Source organism: Carcharodon carcharias, chromosome 5 (assembly GCF_017639515.1).
Source record: "Carcharodon carcharias isolate sCarCar2 chromosome 5, sCarCar2.pri, whole genome shotgun sequence".
NCBI lineage: Eukaryota > Metazoa > Chordata > Chondrichthyes > Lamniformes > Lamnidae > Carcharodon > Carcharodon carcharias.
The window spans coordinates 191,109,050-191,127,669 of NC_054471.1; the positions used below are offsets into that span (position 1 = coordinate 191,109,050).

At 48.0% G+C, this 18,620-nt stretch overlaps 1 protein-coding gene across 1 annotated transcript in view; it reads right to left on the reverse strand.

Moving 5' to 3' along the window:
- The window catches only part of fam166c (family with sequence similarity 166 member C), a 46,315-nt gene that overhangs the window by 16,354 nt on the left and 11,341 nt on the right, over positions 1 to 18,620 (reverse strand). Inside the window, exon 3 of the mRNA XM_041187436.1 lies at positions 6,464 to 6,576. Coding sequence (XP_041043370.1) covers positions 6,464 to 6,576 — 113 coding nt within the window. The remainder of the gene's footprint in view (positions 1 to 6,463; positions 6,577 to 18,620) is intronic.

The following is an 18,620-nucleotide window of genomic DNA, read 5'->3' on the forward strand; positions in this document are numbered from 1 at the left end:
TCACACTGGCTGGCCAATTAACTGTCGGCCAGCCAGTGTGAAATGCACGTTAAGAGCCTCAGTGCTACTGGGGTGGGGAGGGAGGGGGTTGGGGGGAGCGTGACCGGTGAAGTTTGCACACACGTGCGGGGGGGGGGCGCTGACCGACAGCTCCCCGAAGGCACAGAGCTGCCCCAGGGAGCTGGAGATTTTCAAAATGAAAAATCAAGATTTCACAATGAATCTAAAAATGCCACCCCCCTCCCCTACATGTGACTCAGCCACATGAAGAGGGACACGTTAAAAATGAGCTTTAAAAAATGTATTTTTTTTTTTATTCATTGTTGGAAACCTCATCCCGCCCGTGGATGAGTTTTCACAAAAAATGCAAAGGCCGCTTGGCCTTTTTGCCCACCCACCAACTGTAAGTTTGGATGGGCAGTGAGAAATTCTACTTAATTAGCTTTTTAAGGGCCTTAATAGGCCTCTTAATTATTGGCAGACACGCTGCCGATTCTTGCGTGCACCCACCAACCAAAATAGGGGACCTATGCGGCATCTCATAGTCCTCCATATATACATGTATCAAGGAGGTGACAGATGCCCTCTACGGTTAGGCTTACAATAATGTGAAGTTCACACTCGATGAAGCTAGCCAGGCTGCTGATTTCTGGAGTTCACACTCGATGAAGCTAGCCAGGCTGCTGATTTCTGGGGTTTGCAGCTATCTCAGGCTTCCCTACAGTACAGGCTGCAGTCAATTGCACACATGTAACATTGAGAGCTCCATAGCATCAGTCCCTGATGTTCATTAACAGGAAAAGGTTTCACTCCCTGAACGTTCAACTGGTGTGTGATCATCAGAAGCACATCATGCATGTTTGTGCCGGTACCCTGGGAGTTCCCATGAATCATGCATCCTGAGTAACTCACAGGTGCCTCACATACTCAAAGGGCCTCAGTGAATACAAGGCTGGCTGCTTGGGGATAAGGACAACCCACTCAAAAAATGGCTCATGACACCAGTGCATTGTCCTCAGAGTGCCTCGGAGGAGAGATACAACGTGGCGCATAGCTCCACAAAATCCGTCATTGAGAAGACGATTGGCATCCTGAAGATGAGCTTCCGATGTTTAGACCACGCAGCTGGGCTCTGCAGTACTCTCCACTGAGGCTGTCCTGCATAATAATGGTTTGTTACACCCTTCACAACCTGGAGCTTCTAAGTGGGGGATCCCTTGCCAGACGGAAACATGGGGGAGGCTGAGAGCTCCTCGGACGATGAACAGCAAGAAGGGCAAGGAGCTGAAGAGGGAGTTAAGGTCAGCTTCCATATGAGAATGGTATGGAAGAAGCACAATGCGAAAGGTGTGCCCATCCCACACCGATAGTCACAAGATCCCAGGAGGAGTAAGGTGCAGGCAAGGGGACACGGCCACATTCCTTCTGTCCCCTAATGCCATGCTAGTGCGTTGAAAGTGATTTACAACCAGTAACATCAAGAGCAAGTGCAGCCGGATTTGCACTTTCAACCCTCATGATTCAACATGCCTTAATCTTTGGAAGGGTCAGTGGCAAACCCTGTATCCATGCACTCAGGGAAGAGAAAGTTGCAACAGCAATGCAAATGCGGCGCTAAAGGACTTGATGCGGTTGCCGCTACCTTAATGAGAAACTTCAGCGGACAATGAGATGGGTTGGAGAGACTACCATGGCTGCAGGCCTTGAGCTTTGGCACTACCAATGAAGAGATCCAATTGCAGCTCACCCTCCAAAGCTATTGAGCAGGCCTACCTCCATGCTATCGTGTAAACAGTAAAGGTCATGACCACATCTTGCACACAATTCCTATAGATAATACAAGGGTAGAGTAACTATCATGACTCAACTACACATCACATGAATGTGAGGCTCACAAGGGAGGCGATCACTCAGTGGGAACATGACTCACCCTTGCAATAAGAGGGCACATAGATGGGTGACACCTTCGAATGACGAGACCACTCTCATGAACAGCAAATGCATTTACAAATGTGCATGATACATACAGCAATCAAACACCCCGTGGCCCAGAAGTGATGTCAAAATTTCGCACTTTATCGAAACCTACCGCTGCGTCTTGGTGCAGCCCTGACATCTAGGCCAGAGGTGAAGGCAGTTTGTTGGCTATGTCCTGCTGTCTGTAATTACCTTGGTGGACGTCCTCTGGAGGCCAGAGGACTCGAGGGCTTTGGCCTGATAAGGGTCTCCTGCTCAGGGCAGTTGTCCCCTCCTTGGCCTGACCAGCTGAAGTCGATGGGCTCACGGGCAGAGGGCATTCAGAGCAGCTGGACACCCTTGGAGTGTCCTGTGTGGAGGCCCCAGGGTATCCAGCAGACGCTCAACATCTCCCGCCACCACCCCCCTCCCCCACATGGGTGCCCAAGAGCCCCTCCCTGACTCCCTGCAGAGCAGGGGTACCTGGAGGAAGGTCAAGGTGCCCCAATCCCTCTTGCCTAGCCATTGATGGATCCCGCCAATGCCTATAGCAATGGACTGCAAGTCCGAGTGCATCTCCAGCAGAACCTGCTGGACCAAGGTGGCCACCACCGTTCCCATGGCGACCTCGAAGCATTCGCATGGTGGAGCCACGATATCAGCCGGAGAACATGGATGGACTACTCCATCCTTTGCTCTAGTCTGTTGACTGCCTCTCGCGACTCTGTCTGATGTTCCCCCACCTGCCGTTGCATCTCCGGCACTTTTTTTGGCGGCCACAGGCAGAGGCTCACCGTCCGACTCAGACTCAGCAGGTGACGGCGGGGCGGGCGCATCAGTTCCTGACCCACCACGCGATTCGGAGAGCCACTTGCCTACTCAGAATGAATTAGCTTCTGAGCGTGAAATCGGGCGTGAATTCTCGCCACTTCAACCAGAGGGAAACACGCCCGTGGAACCCACCCTCCACGGCGCTCTATTTCAAAAATGGAAAATTCCGCTCACAGAGTTTTTTGCTTTTATTCATTTCCACCAAATGTAGCTATTTTAAGAGAATGGAAGTCTACTGATCCTCCATCAACAGAAGACTGGAATATTTTGTCCACAGAGCCTTATAAGGGCAAAGAATGGAACTTTGGAGGGTGAGCTGCAATCCAAAAGTAATTGGACAATTTTGGGAGCAACGGGCAACCCCTTCATAAAGGGTCCTGAATAAAATTAACATTCAAAGCATAGCGTGAACCTCTAAACTTTGCCTGATGAGGTTTGTAGCCTCTGTGAGGATGGAACGTCCTCTGGTAATATCTAAATACACCGAAATAAATCACCTTGTTTTTGCTAACAGAATTCAGTACTTACAGTATTGTAGTTTTCCTGACATTAACTTTAGTTTTGATGTAATTCAAGCTCCCATGTTTTAAATGCAACACAACATTAATATATTACAGCATATTATAGGGACAGATAAAACTTGATTCCAGACAAATATTAATATTGGCTGGAATTTTTCGCCAAAGCAGTGGCCCCGACTGACCCCCACCCCCCCAGGCTGAAAAGTCGGGAACAAGTCCGCCTCCACATGGCCAAGGAGCTACAGCTTGATTTTATGGCCATCTGGTTAAGTGGCTTAGGTCGTGGCTTCCCCCCCAACCCCCACCCCCCATCACCTCCGAGATCTTCCGATCAATCCGTTGACCAGCAGCTCTCCGGTCCCAGCAGCGCCACCACCTGGGGTGGTGACCACTGCTGGGACTGCAGCCAATTTCCCCATGAAGGGCAGCATGGAGGCCAGGCTGGGGGAGTGGGGGTGGGGGGGGGGGTGCAAGTGGAGCGGTTTCACTGGAGCCAGTCACCTGCGAGGGGGTAGGAGGTCACGATCGGGAGGCGAGCTGGGTGGGAGGAAGGTGGAAACAGGTAAGGGTTGCAAGCACTGCTTGTTTGTCCTTACAACCACACCCTGCCCCCCTCCACCTCTCTGTCTCTCTATCTCTCCGCCCCCCCACACACACACCTTAAACCAGCTTATATTTCAACTCTTTCGTGGACTCGAACTCAAGTTCTGTCGAAGGGTCATGAGGACTCGAAACGTCAACTCTTTTTCTTCTCCGCCGATGCTGCCAGACCTGCTGAGTTTTTCCAGGTAATTCTGTTTTTGTTAAGGGTTGCAAGCACCGTTGGGGTCAGGGGTGGGCATCTGGTGACATCGCCACATGGCATGAGCATATTCCCCCCCACCACCACCGCCCATCACTATGCCACTGGTAAAATACCAGCAGCGATGGGAGGAAACCCTTAGTGGCCCAACAATTGGCCCAACAGCAGGTACAACGTTGCCTGGCAGTGACCACATTGGGGGGGGGAAGGGGTGGGTGCGGTTGGAGGGCACATAAATTCTAGCCAATAGCTCTAAAAGAAGGGACATTTATTCAAGCTTAGATGATAAAAGGTGAATACACCTAAGTTGCAAATTCTTCATCCACAGTGTGGTGACCAGCGTGGGAGGCTGGCCAGGTAATAAAGTTTGATAAGGTAACAGATGTATTTTTTTTTTTGGCAATCGGAGCTATTGTAGGGTACAAAGTATAAAATAGGGTTTAAAGTCTGGGGCTTTCAGGGTGGGCTAAAGAATAGAAGTGACCTTTTCCAAACTTGGGGCGTAACAGAGTGAAGAGGTAATTAAGTAGATCTGGCGATTCAGCATTGGTAGCCATTGTTATCTGAAGCTTAGCTAATTGAAATATTTTTCTCCAGTTTGCGAGTGCAAATGATAAAATGCTCCTTTTGCAATATTTGTGTACTAGTAGGACTACGGTAAAATCGCTTTAAAATATTGTCAGAGCAGATTACAGCCTTGCATTTTCAAATCTTGGACAGTCCTATCTGCAAGATCTCTCCGTACTCCTTCACCAATGATCACGAATGGATGATTTTTCCGTCCCTCCTTAAACCAGGAAATTGAAATCCTATCATAGCAACTTGTGAAATTAAATTCATAAATCTGGTTTAAAAAGTAACCCTGATAACTTCCATCTTCTAGCTAAAACCTGAAGTGATTCACGCAAGTCTTTCATGTGAAGAGCATGAAAACTTTGCCTAGGGCAGGATTTTCCCCCCAGTGGGGGGGGGGGGGAGGGTGGGTTGCACAGGAGCGGGCAGGGGTGCGCTGCCATTTTAAGTGGGTGGTCCAGTTAAGGCCCGCCCAGCGTGACGTCCACCCAGAAGCGTGCGCGTGAAAGAGCGCACAGGTCTCCCTGAGGCAAAGTGCTGCCTCAGGGAGATCGGCTCAAGATTCAGAAGTTCATCAAAGGCAGACCAAAAATTCCTGATGCGTTCCCTCAGGTGACACTGCCATGTGAGCTGGGACATGTCAATTTCTTTTATTTTTAAACATTTTATACAAATTTTTAAACCCTCGTGAAACCTCACACTGTCCGTGGATAAGGTTTCATGTTTTTGCCTGAAGGCCGCCTGGACTCTTCGCCTGCCCAGCCAGCCTTAAGGTTGGACGGACATCTCAGTTGATTGTTTTAGTTGCTCGTTAACTGGCCTTTGACAGTTTGGCGGATTCGGCTGTGCCCCCCAGCCCCCCGCCAAACTGAAAACCTAAATGGCACAGGGTGATGTCGGGACACCCGCCCGATGTCACCCTGCGTCATTTTACACATTGACCAGCGGGCCCCACTCCCGCTCGCCGACCAGAAAATGCAGCCCCTAGTCTGGCCTATATGTGACTCCAGCCGTACACAACTCTTTTAGTGCCCTCCAAACTGCCTCAGTGAGCTACCGAAGTGTAAACAACAGCTATGTGGTTCAGTAATTACGATGAAAGTGAGATGGACCTATCGGCAACGACCCATGATAAAACTGCAGGGGTATACAGTCACACGGGACTGTCATCTGATCATAATTTGAGTTGAGATTTTCCAATGTACCAACTGCACTGCCCATGTTCCTGTATAAATCTGTTACACATTAAGGAGGCTCTCTTGTATTCATGGAAAATATATCTCATCAGCGGCACTTGGAAACAGTATTTGGAAAATCTTTGTCACTTGTTAATTGGTTCATGCTAGTGTGTAAAGCGCACTGAAACCTACCACTGCGTAGAAGAAAATAAAATCTGACTTTCTGGCTTTTCTTCATTCCCAAATGACTCCAAGCATTAAGAGGTTTCTGAACACTATTTTGCTAAATTAATTACCTGCTTAAGTGATACTGTAATAATTCAAAACAAAACAGAATTACCTGGAAAAACTCAGCAGGTCTGGCAGCATCGACGGGGAAGAAAAGAGTTGACGTTTCGAGTCCTCATGACCTCACTCTGTTGAAGGGACATGAGGACTCGAAATGTCAACTCTTTTCTTCCCCGCCGATGCTGCCAGACCTGCTGAGTTTTTCCAGGTAATTCTATTTTTGTTTTGGATTTCCAGCATCCGCAGTTTTTTTTGTTTTTGTTTTTATCTCTGTATTAATTCACTTTGAATTAACTCCACCTTCTCATACTCACATATTCGGTAAACGAAGGAATGTGTCCTCCTCTCTTCCAGCTATCACAAAATGGTCCACTCTGGGTATTGTGCCTGTCTTATCCTTGTAGTTCTCCCGGTGCTGCTGGGCCAGCTGTAGTGAATTGTTTAAAACAAATAAAGAAATAACAAAGAGCTGCCTAGTGTAATTCATTGTTCCCAGCTTGCTTATGCATTAAGTATAATGTCTGAGTCCTCCTAGCAATCACAATTTCATAGTTTTCTTCAGAAACGTGAAAAACAACCTTTCTTTTGCTACTCCAGCCCAGCGATATGACAGGCCCAATGTTGCATTTAGCATTCACCACTGGCCACTTGCTGCCTGGTGAGAATTTCAACTCAATCACCATGCAGTGACATTACAACTGATCGCAGAGCTCTTTAATGGGCATTCCCACCTAGCGTGGGGGAGCAGCGATATCGCCATATTGTCCAAGCAACCAATCACCATAAAGGACTCTAAAAGACAAGAAACTAAAAGCACTACAGTAAAATAGGTTTTTGTTTTCACATCAAGCAAATTAAAGATTGGAACGTCCACATGGGGTGATGATAGAAGCCAAAATATTCTGAAACACGTGTAAAAAAAAAAGTTATTAAAACTAAATTTGGCTTAGAAATCTACGAATTGGTCATTGCACAGCGCTCCGTGATTACAACATGCTTTCTCAGGGCAAGTCGTCACACCTGTGGGAACAAGGTGCAACCTTCTATGGGGTTTCCAACAGTGACCTGGGGGACAGGAGAACTGAAGTTCTCACTGATTTCAGTGATTGCCATCTCTGGGAGGGGGCTCTACATGCGCAGCTTGTGTCAGAGCGCTGAGTGACAGGCTACAACTTCAGGGGCAGAATTTTCCACTCGGCGTGCGGACACGCACCCGACAGGCTCGAGCGTGAAATAGAGCTCGATGACGTTGGGCAAAGCGTCCTGTACTTCAGTCGGCGGGCACACCCGAGAGTCGGCAGTGTGCCCGCCCTATTGAGCCCCATTCAAGTGTCAATTAACCGGGGGGTTTTCTCGCTGCCCGTTCAACCTTACAGTTGAGGTGGGGGGTGGGGGGGGGTGGTGCAGGCGAATAGGCCAGGCGGCCTTTGCATTTTTCAGGAAACCTCATCCAAGGCGGGGTTGAGGTTTCCGTCATTAAATAGAAAAAGAATTTTAAAATCCATGCGCAGAATTTCTATAAGGTCCGCGCACAGGTGATTCATTCTGAGGGGTGGACATTTTTTTTTTTTCGGATTTTAAGTTATGCCTTTACTGATTTTAAATCCGTCAGCTCCCTGAGGCAGCTCTCTGTCCTTCAGGGATCTTTCTGCCCGCACCACCCCCCACCCACCCACCCCCGCCATGCCCATGCTGACTTCAGCACTCACCCTCCTCCCGGCAGCGCTGGGCCTTTCAGTAGGCCTTTCACGCTGGACAGCCGTTTAATTGGCCAGCCAGCGTGATGTCAGGGGTGGGGGGGACAATCGCGGGCGGCGGCTTGTTCCCTGGCCGCCCCTTTGCCCGCCAATCACACGCCACCTGCTGATCCGAAAATTCTACCCCAGGGTTTCCACACTACTCTGCGCGTCCTCAATACCCTGAACTTGTGGTCAGGTTCAAAGGGGCAATGACAGTGAATGTTAGCAGCTCATTGTCAACACCGGCCCCCCCAAACCTCCCCCCCACAACTTGCAAAATCTGGGCCATGTCATTCTTTCCTGTCTGGCATTGTAATGCCATTGTATAAACATTTTTAATCAGTCTTTCCTCACCAGGGAAACAAATTAAAACTGAATAATTTATAGGAATTGAGATTATTTTTCAGATGTGAAGATGCCTTTACTTGTTTATATTGGCCTAGAACAACCGAGTACAACCAGAACAAAAATCGAACTAAAGCGGGACCCTGGTACTTAAATTCTCCAGGCCTTTTGTGTTATCATGCGGTAATGTTAACTCCCTGTATCCTGAATTTCTGAGGACCAGGGATAGAATCTAGGCAATGGTAATGTCTGGAAAGGGGTGATGCAAGCAGGAGAAATGGAATCTGAAGCTTTGTCACATATGCTGCACAAATTTAACATACAGGGTGGAATTTTATCTATTCCCAGGCGGATGATGGGGTGTGGGGGGGGTGGTTTTTTGGGGGGGCAGGGGCAGGGGAGGTGATTTCCAAGGTAGGAAGGGCCATTTGATTGGGCGAGAGACTGCAAGGTTAGGACCCTGTTGCTTCCTCACCTACAACCCCCCGACCAACACGGAGCCCCCACCCCCACCAACACCCCCCCCACCACCCACCCACCGTCGTCCCCCAATTAAGTCCAAGACGGGAATGCTTGCAGATGATGTTCCTGCCCAGATGCCAACTGAGGCTCTTAAATGGGCAATTAATGCCCACTTTAAGGCCTCATCCCTCCACCATTGGCATTTTCAACCAACAGTGAGCGGGAGGTTTGCCATGTGGAGAAACCTACAAGCAAAACAGGGTTAGGCTTCTGGTCTTCTCGGGGGGTGGGGGTGGGTAAGGGGTCCCTCGTTTAAAGCCACAGTGCCCGATCGAGGGACCTGACATTGGGAAGGGGAGGGCTCACAAATAGTCGCTCCTTACGCTTTCCTCCAAATCCCTTCCCCACCCTCCTCGCCAGAAATCCCCATTCTCCATGGCCCTCCCCCCATCCCTCCCTCACTTACCTTCCTCCGGCGATCGAATGCTGATTCCTGGTGAAGGCCCAGGTGAATAACCGGCAGCAGCTAGCGCTTGCTGCTGATAATGGAGAGCTGTCGGCTTCTGATGAGCCAGCAGCTCTCGGAGGATGAATTTCTGCCTTACCGGGAGGAGTCTTGCAATTAAATGCCCCCCCTGTGGAGCTGGGTACTCCAGCGGCAGAGTTCCAGCCGCCAATTAGGAACTTACTTCCCAAGGGGGTTGCCAGAGATTGGGTCGCCGGGGGGAGTCATCAGTTTTGCAGGCATCATCCCCTTATTAAATCCTGTCCATAGCATCTTAAGATGCACTTGCTGTGTTCATACCATAAACTTAAAGGGTTTAAATGCAGATAGATAACATTATGCTGATGTTCAAAAATGGAGTGATTATAGACCAGTAGCAGAAAAAGGTCCTTCAGTATCTTAGAATAGCAACTTGCAATTCTGTGGCACTTCTTGTCAAGTGTTCATTTTAACAGAAAAATTGGCCTCCAAGCAAAAAAATAAAGAATTTGGAGCGAGAAAAATAATTCAGATATAGTTGGAGAAATTCGTTTTTAATAGGCCTTGGAAAACAAGGAGTGGGTCAGTAATACAATAGCCCGTTGGGGAACCGGATTTCAGAGAAACAGAGTATGATAATTGAAAGATTGGCCTCTGCTGGTGGACCAGAACATGCAGGAACTAAGTAATAATCCAGAGTCAGAGGAATGCATGGATGCTGCCTGGGACACAACTGTCGGGGATGGGGGTGGGGAGGATAGTTCGGAAGAATGAGTGAAACAGACATTGAAGAACAATGTTCTTTAAAAATTAATATAATGTCAGTCAAGAAGTCAGTGGAGTTTGGTTCTTTGTGCAGGAGACAACGTTCTGGAGATGAGAAAATGTGCTCTTGGTGTTAGATATGGGGCAAAAATATGGCTCCATTTAATAAATTAAAGAGGTGGATTAAAGTTTCAGCACTGTTTGCAGAAATGTTCTCTTCTGGGCTTGAATTTTGATTTAAAATATTTCCAGCATCGCGGATATGCATGGAGAAACATCCAGTACATGACAGTGAGACTCCAGAACAGCAAGCCAATATTTTTTCTACCTACTATATGATCCAGAATAAATGGGAAGAGCCAGTAGGAAAATAAAATACTGCATTTAGAATTAAAGATTGAATTCTTGTCGCTGCGAAGGAATTGAACATTCAAGTGTATAATCTTGTGATGATGATCGTAAACGAGCTGAACATTCAGAGTGGAATCCTGCAAGATTCATGTGAGAATTGGCGCTGTGCAATGAAGCAGAGGCTGCATGGGTACAATCTATAACCACCCAGGTCTTCAGAAATCCTGCGGTTGTCTAAAATTCCATAAACCTTTCACGCTTTGCTGGTTGTTCATAGAAAAGATGATGAAGTTGCATGCCTGGGCAAACAAAGCTTCCACCAGTCACTTCATACATATCAAAAACAGAATTACCTGGAAAAACTCAGCAGGTCTGGCAGCATCGGCGGAGAAGAAAAGAGTTGACGTTTCGAGTCCTCATGACCCTTCGACAGAACTGGGTGAATCCAAGGAGAGGGGTGAAATATAAGCTGGTTTAAGGTGGGGGGGTGTTGGGGGGGGGATCGTTGGGTGGAGGGGGGGAGATGTGGAGGGGGCGGGGTGTGGTTGTAGGGACAAGCAAGCAGTGATAGGAGCAGATAATCAAAACATACATATCTCTGTACTGCAGAGGACAAATGTATGGTTGATGCCATCTGTGGCATCGGGAAATAATCCAGGACCTAGAAAACAAGCTGCTGGTAGGTCCAAGCCCTAGGCTGCAAGTCACTCTGTAGCATGTGGCAGAAATCAGACACATCCTCACATGTGAATAGAAGGTTTTGCAAGCACTGTCCCTCTGATATTTAAGTGTCGCTCACTGTATCAATATGTGGAAGAAGCAGACACAAAGTGTTGGTGACGCAGCCAGGCCTGCCTTGCATTCTTCTACCGGTCCCCCTTCCCTTTGCCCTAAAAAACAAAAGTATAAGGGAATTCCTATGGAAAAATCCATCGTGCTGGTAATGAGATTGGAGTAAAAATAACAATGGCCAAAGAGTTTATTTACCTCAAGCACTAACAACAACTGATAGTACCTTTAGTGAAATAAAACTTCCAAAGGTGCTTCACAGAGAGAGTATAAAACAAAATATGACACAGAGCTATATCAGGAAATACTGGTCAGATAAGCGATGGTTTGGTCAAAGAGGTAGGAAAGTGAGGTTCGGGGAGAGTAGTCCAGAGCTTGGCTCCTAGCCAACTGAAGGCAAGGTCACCAATGGTGGAGCGATTATAATTGGGGAAGCTCCAGAGAATTAGATGAGTGCAGGTGTCTTGGAGAGTTGGGGGGCTGGAAGGGATTACAAAAATATGGATGGGCAGGGCTATGGAGGAATTTGAAAACAAGGATGAGAATTTTAAAATGCTTGACTGGGAGCCAAAGTACGCCAACGGGAACAGGGATGATAGGGGAATGGGAAACAGAACTCGGTGTGAGTCAAGTTTATGGAGCATAGAATGTGGAAGAGCAGCCAGGAGTGCACAGGAATAGTCAAATTTAGAGGTAACAAAGATATGAATGGGGTTTCAGCAGCAGATGAGTTGAGACAAGGCAAGGTAATGTCACACAGGAAATAGGCAGTCTTAGTGATGGTGCGAATAGATGGCCAGAAGTTCATCCTGGGGTCAAATATGCACCAATGTTGCAAACAGAAAGGTTTAGTGGTGCGGTCTCCTCTACATTGGAGAGACCAAACGCAGACTGGGTGACCGCTTTGCAGAGCACCTTCGGTCTGTCCGCAAGTATTACCCAGACCTCCCTGTCACTTGCCATTTTAACACTCCACCCTGCTCTCATGCCCACATGTCCGTCCTTGGCCTGCTGCATTGTTCCAGTGAAGCTCAACGCAAACTGGAGGAACAGCACCTCATCTTCCAACTAGGCATTTTACAGCCTTCCGGACTGAATATTGAGTTCAACAATTTCAGATCATGAACTCTCTCCTCCATCCCCACCCTCTTTTCGATCCCCCCTTCTTCCAATAATTTATAATTTAAAAAAAAAATTTTCTTTTCCCAACTATTTTTGAATTTATTTCAATGTATTGTTTTATCTCCACCTTTCAGCCTATTTCGATCCCTTCCCCCCACCCCACCCCCACTAGGGCCATCTGCCACTAGCTTGTCCTGCTTGCTACCCTTGAAGTCCCCATTAGCACATTCCTTAGATAATATCACCACCGTTAACACCCCTTTGTCCTTTTGTCTATGACATCTTTGGCAATCTCTTCTTTGCCTCCACCTATCACTGGCCCCCTATCCAGCTCTACCTGTCCCACCCCCCTCTACCAGCTTATACTTCACCTCATTTCTCTATTTCCTTAGTTCTGATGAAGATTCATATGGACTCAAAACATCAACTGTATTCCTCTCCGCAGATGCTGTCAGACCTGCTGAGTTTCTCCAGGTATTTTTGTTTTGGTTTCGTCTCAGACTGTTGCCAGAGGGAGGGATGGAATTGGTAACCAGGGAATGGAGTTTAACGTGGGGACTGAAAACAATGGCTTCAGTCTTTCCAATATTTAATTGGAGGAAATTTCTGTTCATCCAGTACTGGGTATCAGATGAACAGCCTGATAATATAGGAACAGTGGAGGAATTGAGAGAGGTGGTGATAACGTATTGCTGGGAGTTATCAACATACATGTGAAAACTAATACTGTGCTTTTGGATGATGGCATCAAGGGGCAGTACATTGCTGAGAAATAGAAAGTGCCAAGCATTGACCCTTGGGGGACAATAGTGGTAATGGTGCAGGAGAAGGAAGAGGAGCCATTGCATGAGATTTTCTGGCAATGATTAGATAGATTAAAACAGAACCAGCTGAGAGCTGTCCCAACCAGCTGGATGACAGTGGAGAAGTGTTGGCAGAGGATGGTGACTTTGTCAAAGGCTGCAGATTGGTCGGGGTGGGATAGTTTACCTTTATCACAATCATAAGTCATTTCTGACTTTGCTAAGAGCCATTTCAGTACTGTGCAGAGACAGAAATTTGCTTGGAGAGATTCGAACATGGAGCTCCGGGAAAGATAGGCATGGATTTGCGAGGTGACAATATCTTACAAGGACTTTTCAGAGTTAAAAGATAAAACAGGGGGAAAAAAAATGAAGGTATAGATAACCCTTGCAGTGTTCATGCAGGGCTCCTTAAAAGCAATTCAATCAACAACCTAGCAACCATAGATCCAATGTATGTAGGTGGGTGGATGAATCAGTGATAATTCAACATAATTCCAAGGAAACTCTGAAGGATGGTAACCTGCCAATCAAGATTCATTTACATATTGAAACCGAAAAACTCCCAAGGGACCAGAAGGAAATCGTTTGGGTCTCAAAACTGACAGGAAACCAATCTGACTGTTTCACCTGCATTTCAATCGGTTATGCCCAAATTGTCATTTTTCTGATGGTAATGATCGAAAAATCTAGGCTGAGGTGTGTTTTTCACAATAGTAAATATGGTGTTGCTTCTGCCTTACAGCTAACACCCATATTCTGCCAACAGTTATGTGGGTAGTGCTAGTTAAACCAGGCGTGAAATTGGTCTGTGCCAGTGGGCTCCTGATGAATGGACTGCCAGTTTTTCAACACAGACCATTTTCTTTTCTGTTGAAGTTAATGAAATGAAAACCCAATGGGGTGAAAACAGGAGATGCAATCGCTATCAGGCCAGTTTGCTCTACTGACCCATATGTTTTGACACAGCAGTAAGTGTTGCAATCCATTTGCTTCACATTGTGTGGCAATGTAAAGTGATTTCAGCTTTGTGCAGATAACTGCAGACATTCCAGCTCTCGCAAATTTATTGGGAGAGATGTGGTTTCTAAGTAAAGTTAAAGTCTCACTCATGAGCGCGCAACAGACCTCTGAAATCTCAGGGCATTTTTTCTGCAGACATTCTTATAGGTGTGCCTTTCACAGGCTGCTACACCCTCCTCCTCCTCTGAATGGATCATGCGAATGGCTACGTATAAACTAACAGCACCACGGCTAATGGTCTCCACTGCACCATCAGGGCCCGAAGCTGCTGAAACTGGCAAGCCAACCGGCCAATCTGCCAAGAGACCACCACTTCCGGCCCTGCTCTCAGCAACGACTTGACTCTCCCCATCAAGCGCATGCATTACTCAGTTTGGGTAGCCGGGGAGAGTCTTCCCGGTGCGCTGAGGGGATTTGTTTTCATTCTGGGGTTGTGGGTTACATCAAAAGTATTGCCGCATTTGACCTAGAATTTTCAATGTAGCCTTATTTAGTTAGCAACCAGAATGCACTACAAGCAGAAGGAAAAGGGTAGGGAGCACCACAGCATGCGGGACATTGGGAAAGATATAGATAAATTACATTAAGGGCTCCAAAAGTACACAAGAGGAGCAGGTTTCCTACAGGTGGGACTGGTTGTAGCAAGGAGGAAGGAACAGGGTAGGGATTTCCAGGGGATTAAACAAGCAACTACTGGTGGTAGAACAGAGAAAGCGAGGAATGAGAAATTGCTAACAGGATCAGAAGGTGTGTTCAGAATCACCAGGCAAGGGCGGGGCAAATGGGTCATGAACTGATTTGAAACCAAGGACAGGAATTTCAACACTGGAAGGTTGAGAGGACACTATGAGCTCTAACCAATTCCAATTAAAAATGGCAACCGAGATCCTGGGATGTAAATATTACATAGTACTCTTGACATTTTCAGACATTTGTTAAAATCATTCATTACATTTCTGAAATGCTTACATCAAAGTACATTGTTCTTAGCATTGTTTAATGTGTATTCAGTTAGGGAAACTCACCAAGTTTAATTAAGTAATAACAGTAGCAACAATACAAAGTATTTCCATTCTGGGCCAAAATAAGGAAAAGTTACTGGGAAGAAAATAACTTGCTTGGTACTGAACATGTCTGCCATCTCCTTTGACTTTACATTTCACACATGCTGCTTAATTACAAAAAACTCTATCACAAAGCTGTAGTATTAATGAGTAAATTATTTTTGTCAGTCTTTATTCTCCATACCAAGCTGTCCTAATGACCATAAGAATCAACCATATAGTGTTGAATTGGAGACTGGAGTCACTTGTAGGGGAGACAGGGATGGTTCCCTTCCCTGGAGGTTGTTAATAAGCCTGTAGCAGTACTGTGAGAAGACATATGGTAATCCAGCAAAAACATATCATACCCAGTTTTTGGCTACAGGACTGTCAATCAAAATAGAATAGCCCCCAGAAACTTGTCTCATTCGACTCCACAAGCCCGAAATATTAGGCTGGTTAAAAAAAAAAGATCCTCTGTCTGTTGAGACAAAATACACAACTGATAACAGGTAGGATTTTTTAAGTTTTTTTGTAAAGCATTTTCAGATGCAGTAACATAGGGTACAATTTTTTAGCTCGTTGAGCAGGCCCTCACCAGACCCAACCGAGCGTAAAGTGACACGCAATGACATCAGGCGAGCGTCCCAATGTCACCGCGCACTCGCACGATATTTCGGTCGGCGGGCACGTGCTAGAGTCGGCAGCGCGCTCGCCGACGATTAACAGGCCAATTAAGGTCATTAAAAAGTTGATTAAAAGACACTTTTCACTGCCCGTCCAACCTTACAGTTTAGGGGCAGGCGAAAAGGCCAAGCGGCCTTTGCACTTCATTGGAAACCTCAGCCACGGGAGGGATGAGGTTTCCAAAAGCAAATAAAAATAAAATAAAAACTTTGATTTTTCATTAATAACATGTCCCTGCTCATGTGACCGAGTCGCATGAGGGGGACTTGTTTTATAACATTTATAAAAGCTTTTTTTTTAAATCTATTCAGCTTTGCACCTCAGAGAGATTTGCAAACGGCGCTCACACGCATGCGTGAAGTTTGCGCTCACCTCGCTCGCACTCTCCCCTCCACCTGCACAGGTAGCGCTGAGCACTAAAGCTCGCGTATCACGCTGGGCGGGGCCTTCATTGGCCCCCACCCATCCCTGCCAAGCCCACCCAACATGGGTGAAATGCTGCCCATCGTTTTTGTAAAGCGCTCTGACCTGTTAGAGGTTACATAAGCCACCAATGAGGTTTATGCACCAACTGTCAGTCTATGCATTGCTATGATGTTTGATGAAAAAAGCAACTCATGATTTTTATACGAACTGAAATTTTTTTTTAACACTTTGTCTCTTGATTTATCAGGTGGCGAGGTTGACATATCTGTAACTGGGCAATGGAACCAGGAAGATTGGGCTGAATTTTCCCTTCGTCGGGTGGAGGGAGCTGGCCCAATCGCGGGCCGCGCTGCCATTTTGTGCGGGTGGGCCAATTAAGGCCCGCCCAGCGTGTTTCACGCTCCCGTGGTGAGCAGGATTTTCCAATGTGCGGCAGGCGTGCACAGACTGCCGGTTCCACTGGGGAAGTGGCAGCCTGTATAAAGAAAGGCCAGGCAGCCTCCTTTAGGCTGATCACCATGGCCAGAGACAGGTGCAGGGGGTCTGCACAGTGGGTTCTGTGGAGGGCAGGTCAGAGGAGGAGGGCAGGCCAGAGGAGGAGGGCAGGCCAGAGGAAGAGGGCAGGCCAGAGGAGGAGGGCAGGCCAGAGGAAGAGGGCAGGCCAGAGGAGGAGGGCAGGCCGGAGGAGGAGGAGGGCAGGTCAGAGGAGGAGGGCAGGCCGGAGGAGGAGGAGGGCAGGTCAGAGGAGGAGGGCAGGCCGGAGGAGGAGGAGGGCAGGTCAGAGGAGGAGGGCAGGCTGGAGGAGGAGGAGGGCAGGTCAGAGGAGGAGGGCAGGCTACAGGATAGGCCAGTGGGGGGCCAATGTGCCCCTCGCTTCTCTGACACCTGCCTTGCTGCCCTTCTCGAGGAGGTGGCAGCATGACGAGAGGTCCTTTTTCCCCAGGATGGGAGGAGGAGTGCCCCCAACGTGGTGAAGCGGGCCTGGTAGGAGGTGCCGGAGGTGGTCAGCTCCCTGGATGCTGTACGACGATGATGGACCCAGGGCCACAAGCACTTCAATGATTTATTGCGCTCTGGAAGGGTGAGGGCCATGTCGGCCTTGGGCATTTTACCCAGCAGGTAGTCTTAGCCTTTGAGGCCCCCCTCCCACCACCAACCCCCCCCCACCCCCCCGCCAAACCCCCAACACGTCATAGTTTCGTTACTGCTTTGACTAATGTTGGGCATTTGGCACACGCTGGGTGGGCAAACAAATAGTGACCATACTTACATCAACCTTAGTGGTTGGGGAGAAGATGGGTTCTCCCTGCAGGATATGTTGGTGTTTGTCACATTTGACTAGTCTGGGGGCAACCTGCAGGGGACGCAGCTAGACACATACTCAGAACTCCAACACATGTCTTATTGATGGTGATGAGATGGTGGAAGGGGAGCCTCAAGGTGTCGTGGCCAAGAGCCATCTGCTGGCCTCAGCACCGCACCTAGTTGCACCTCCTTGCCATGGGCGCTAAGACCCGGGTGTTATTCAAAGTGATGGACACTGAATGTGTCCAAGGTGGCCGTTGGGGGAGGGGGTTGGGACCAGCTGTACTATCTTCTGGGGACTGATCACCAGTAGTGTGGACAGGAGCCGCTGGAGGCCTCAGATGGGCCACTGAGGTTGGGGTGCGGCGTGTGCATGCAGAGTACGTGAGCGATCAGCCCCAATAAATGGTATTCTCTGCTCTGCAGCTGAAAATTGTGCACATCACCTATGAGTGTTTGCACACTGGTGGTGGCCAGGCCATGCTGCTCACACTGACCCACTTTGAAGAACAGGCCACGGAGCTGGGAAGAAGCCAAGTGTCCAGGTCAGCAGGTGTCAGCGAGGCTGGGGTGCAGCAGCCAGTTACTTGAGGGCCACAGTCCCATCCACTCTGTCTCCCCACCATCCAAAGCATTGATGATTGCTGCAATCGTTAATGCAGCAACACTGCTCATTCACAGACTGATACAGTCAGACGTGTGGGTCATACACAAAGGTCTCTCAGTCCCTTGAGGATGCGCATCTCTAGAACCTTCCAAAGTCACCTTATCCCATTTGTGACCACTATCCCCATGGCCTAACATGCCATGGCATCGCTGCTGCACATCCGAATACTTATTGCATCTTAGGAGGGTTTGTACCTCCACCACCCTTTCAGCCAGTGGGTCCCACATTACTCTGTCCAAAAGCTCCTCAGCTCCTCACCGGTCAACCTCGTGGCACTCAACTTAAATAAATACCACCACGTTAGTCATCCCTGCGCCAAGGGGAAATGTTGCCTTCTGTCCACCCGTTCTATACCCCTCATAACAATATGAAGGTCAATAATGTGACCTGTCAATCTCCTGTGCTCCACGGCAAATGTCACAAGTGTTTGCGATGTTTCCTCATCACTCCAACTCTCCAG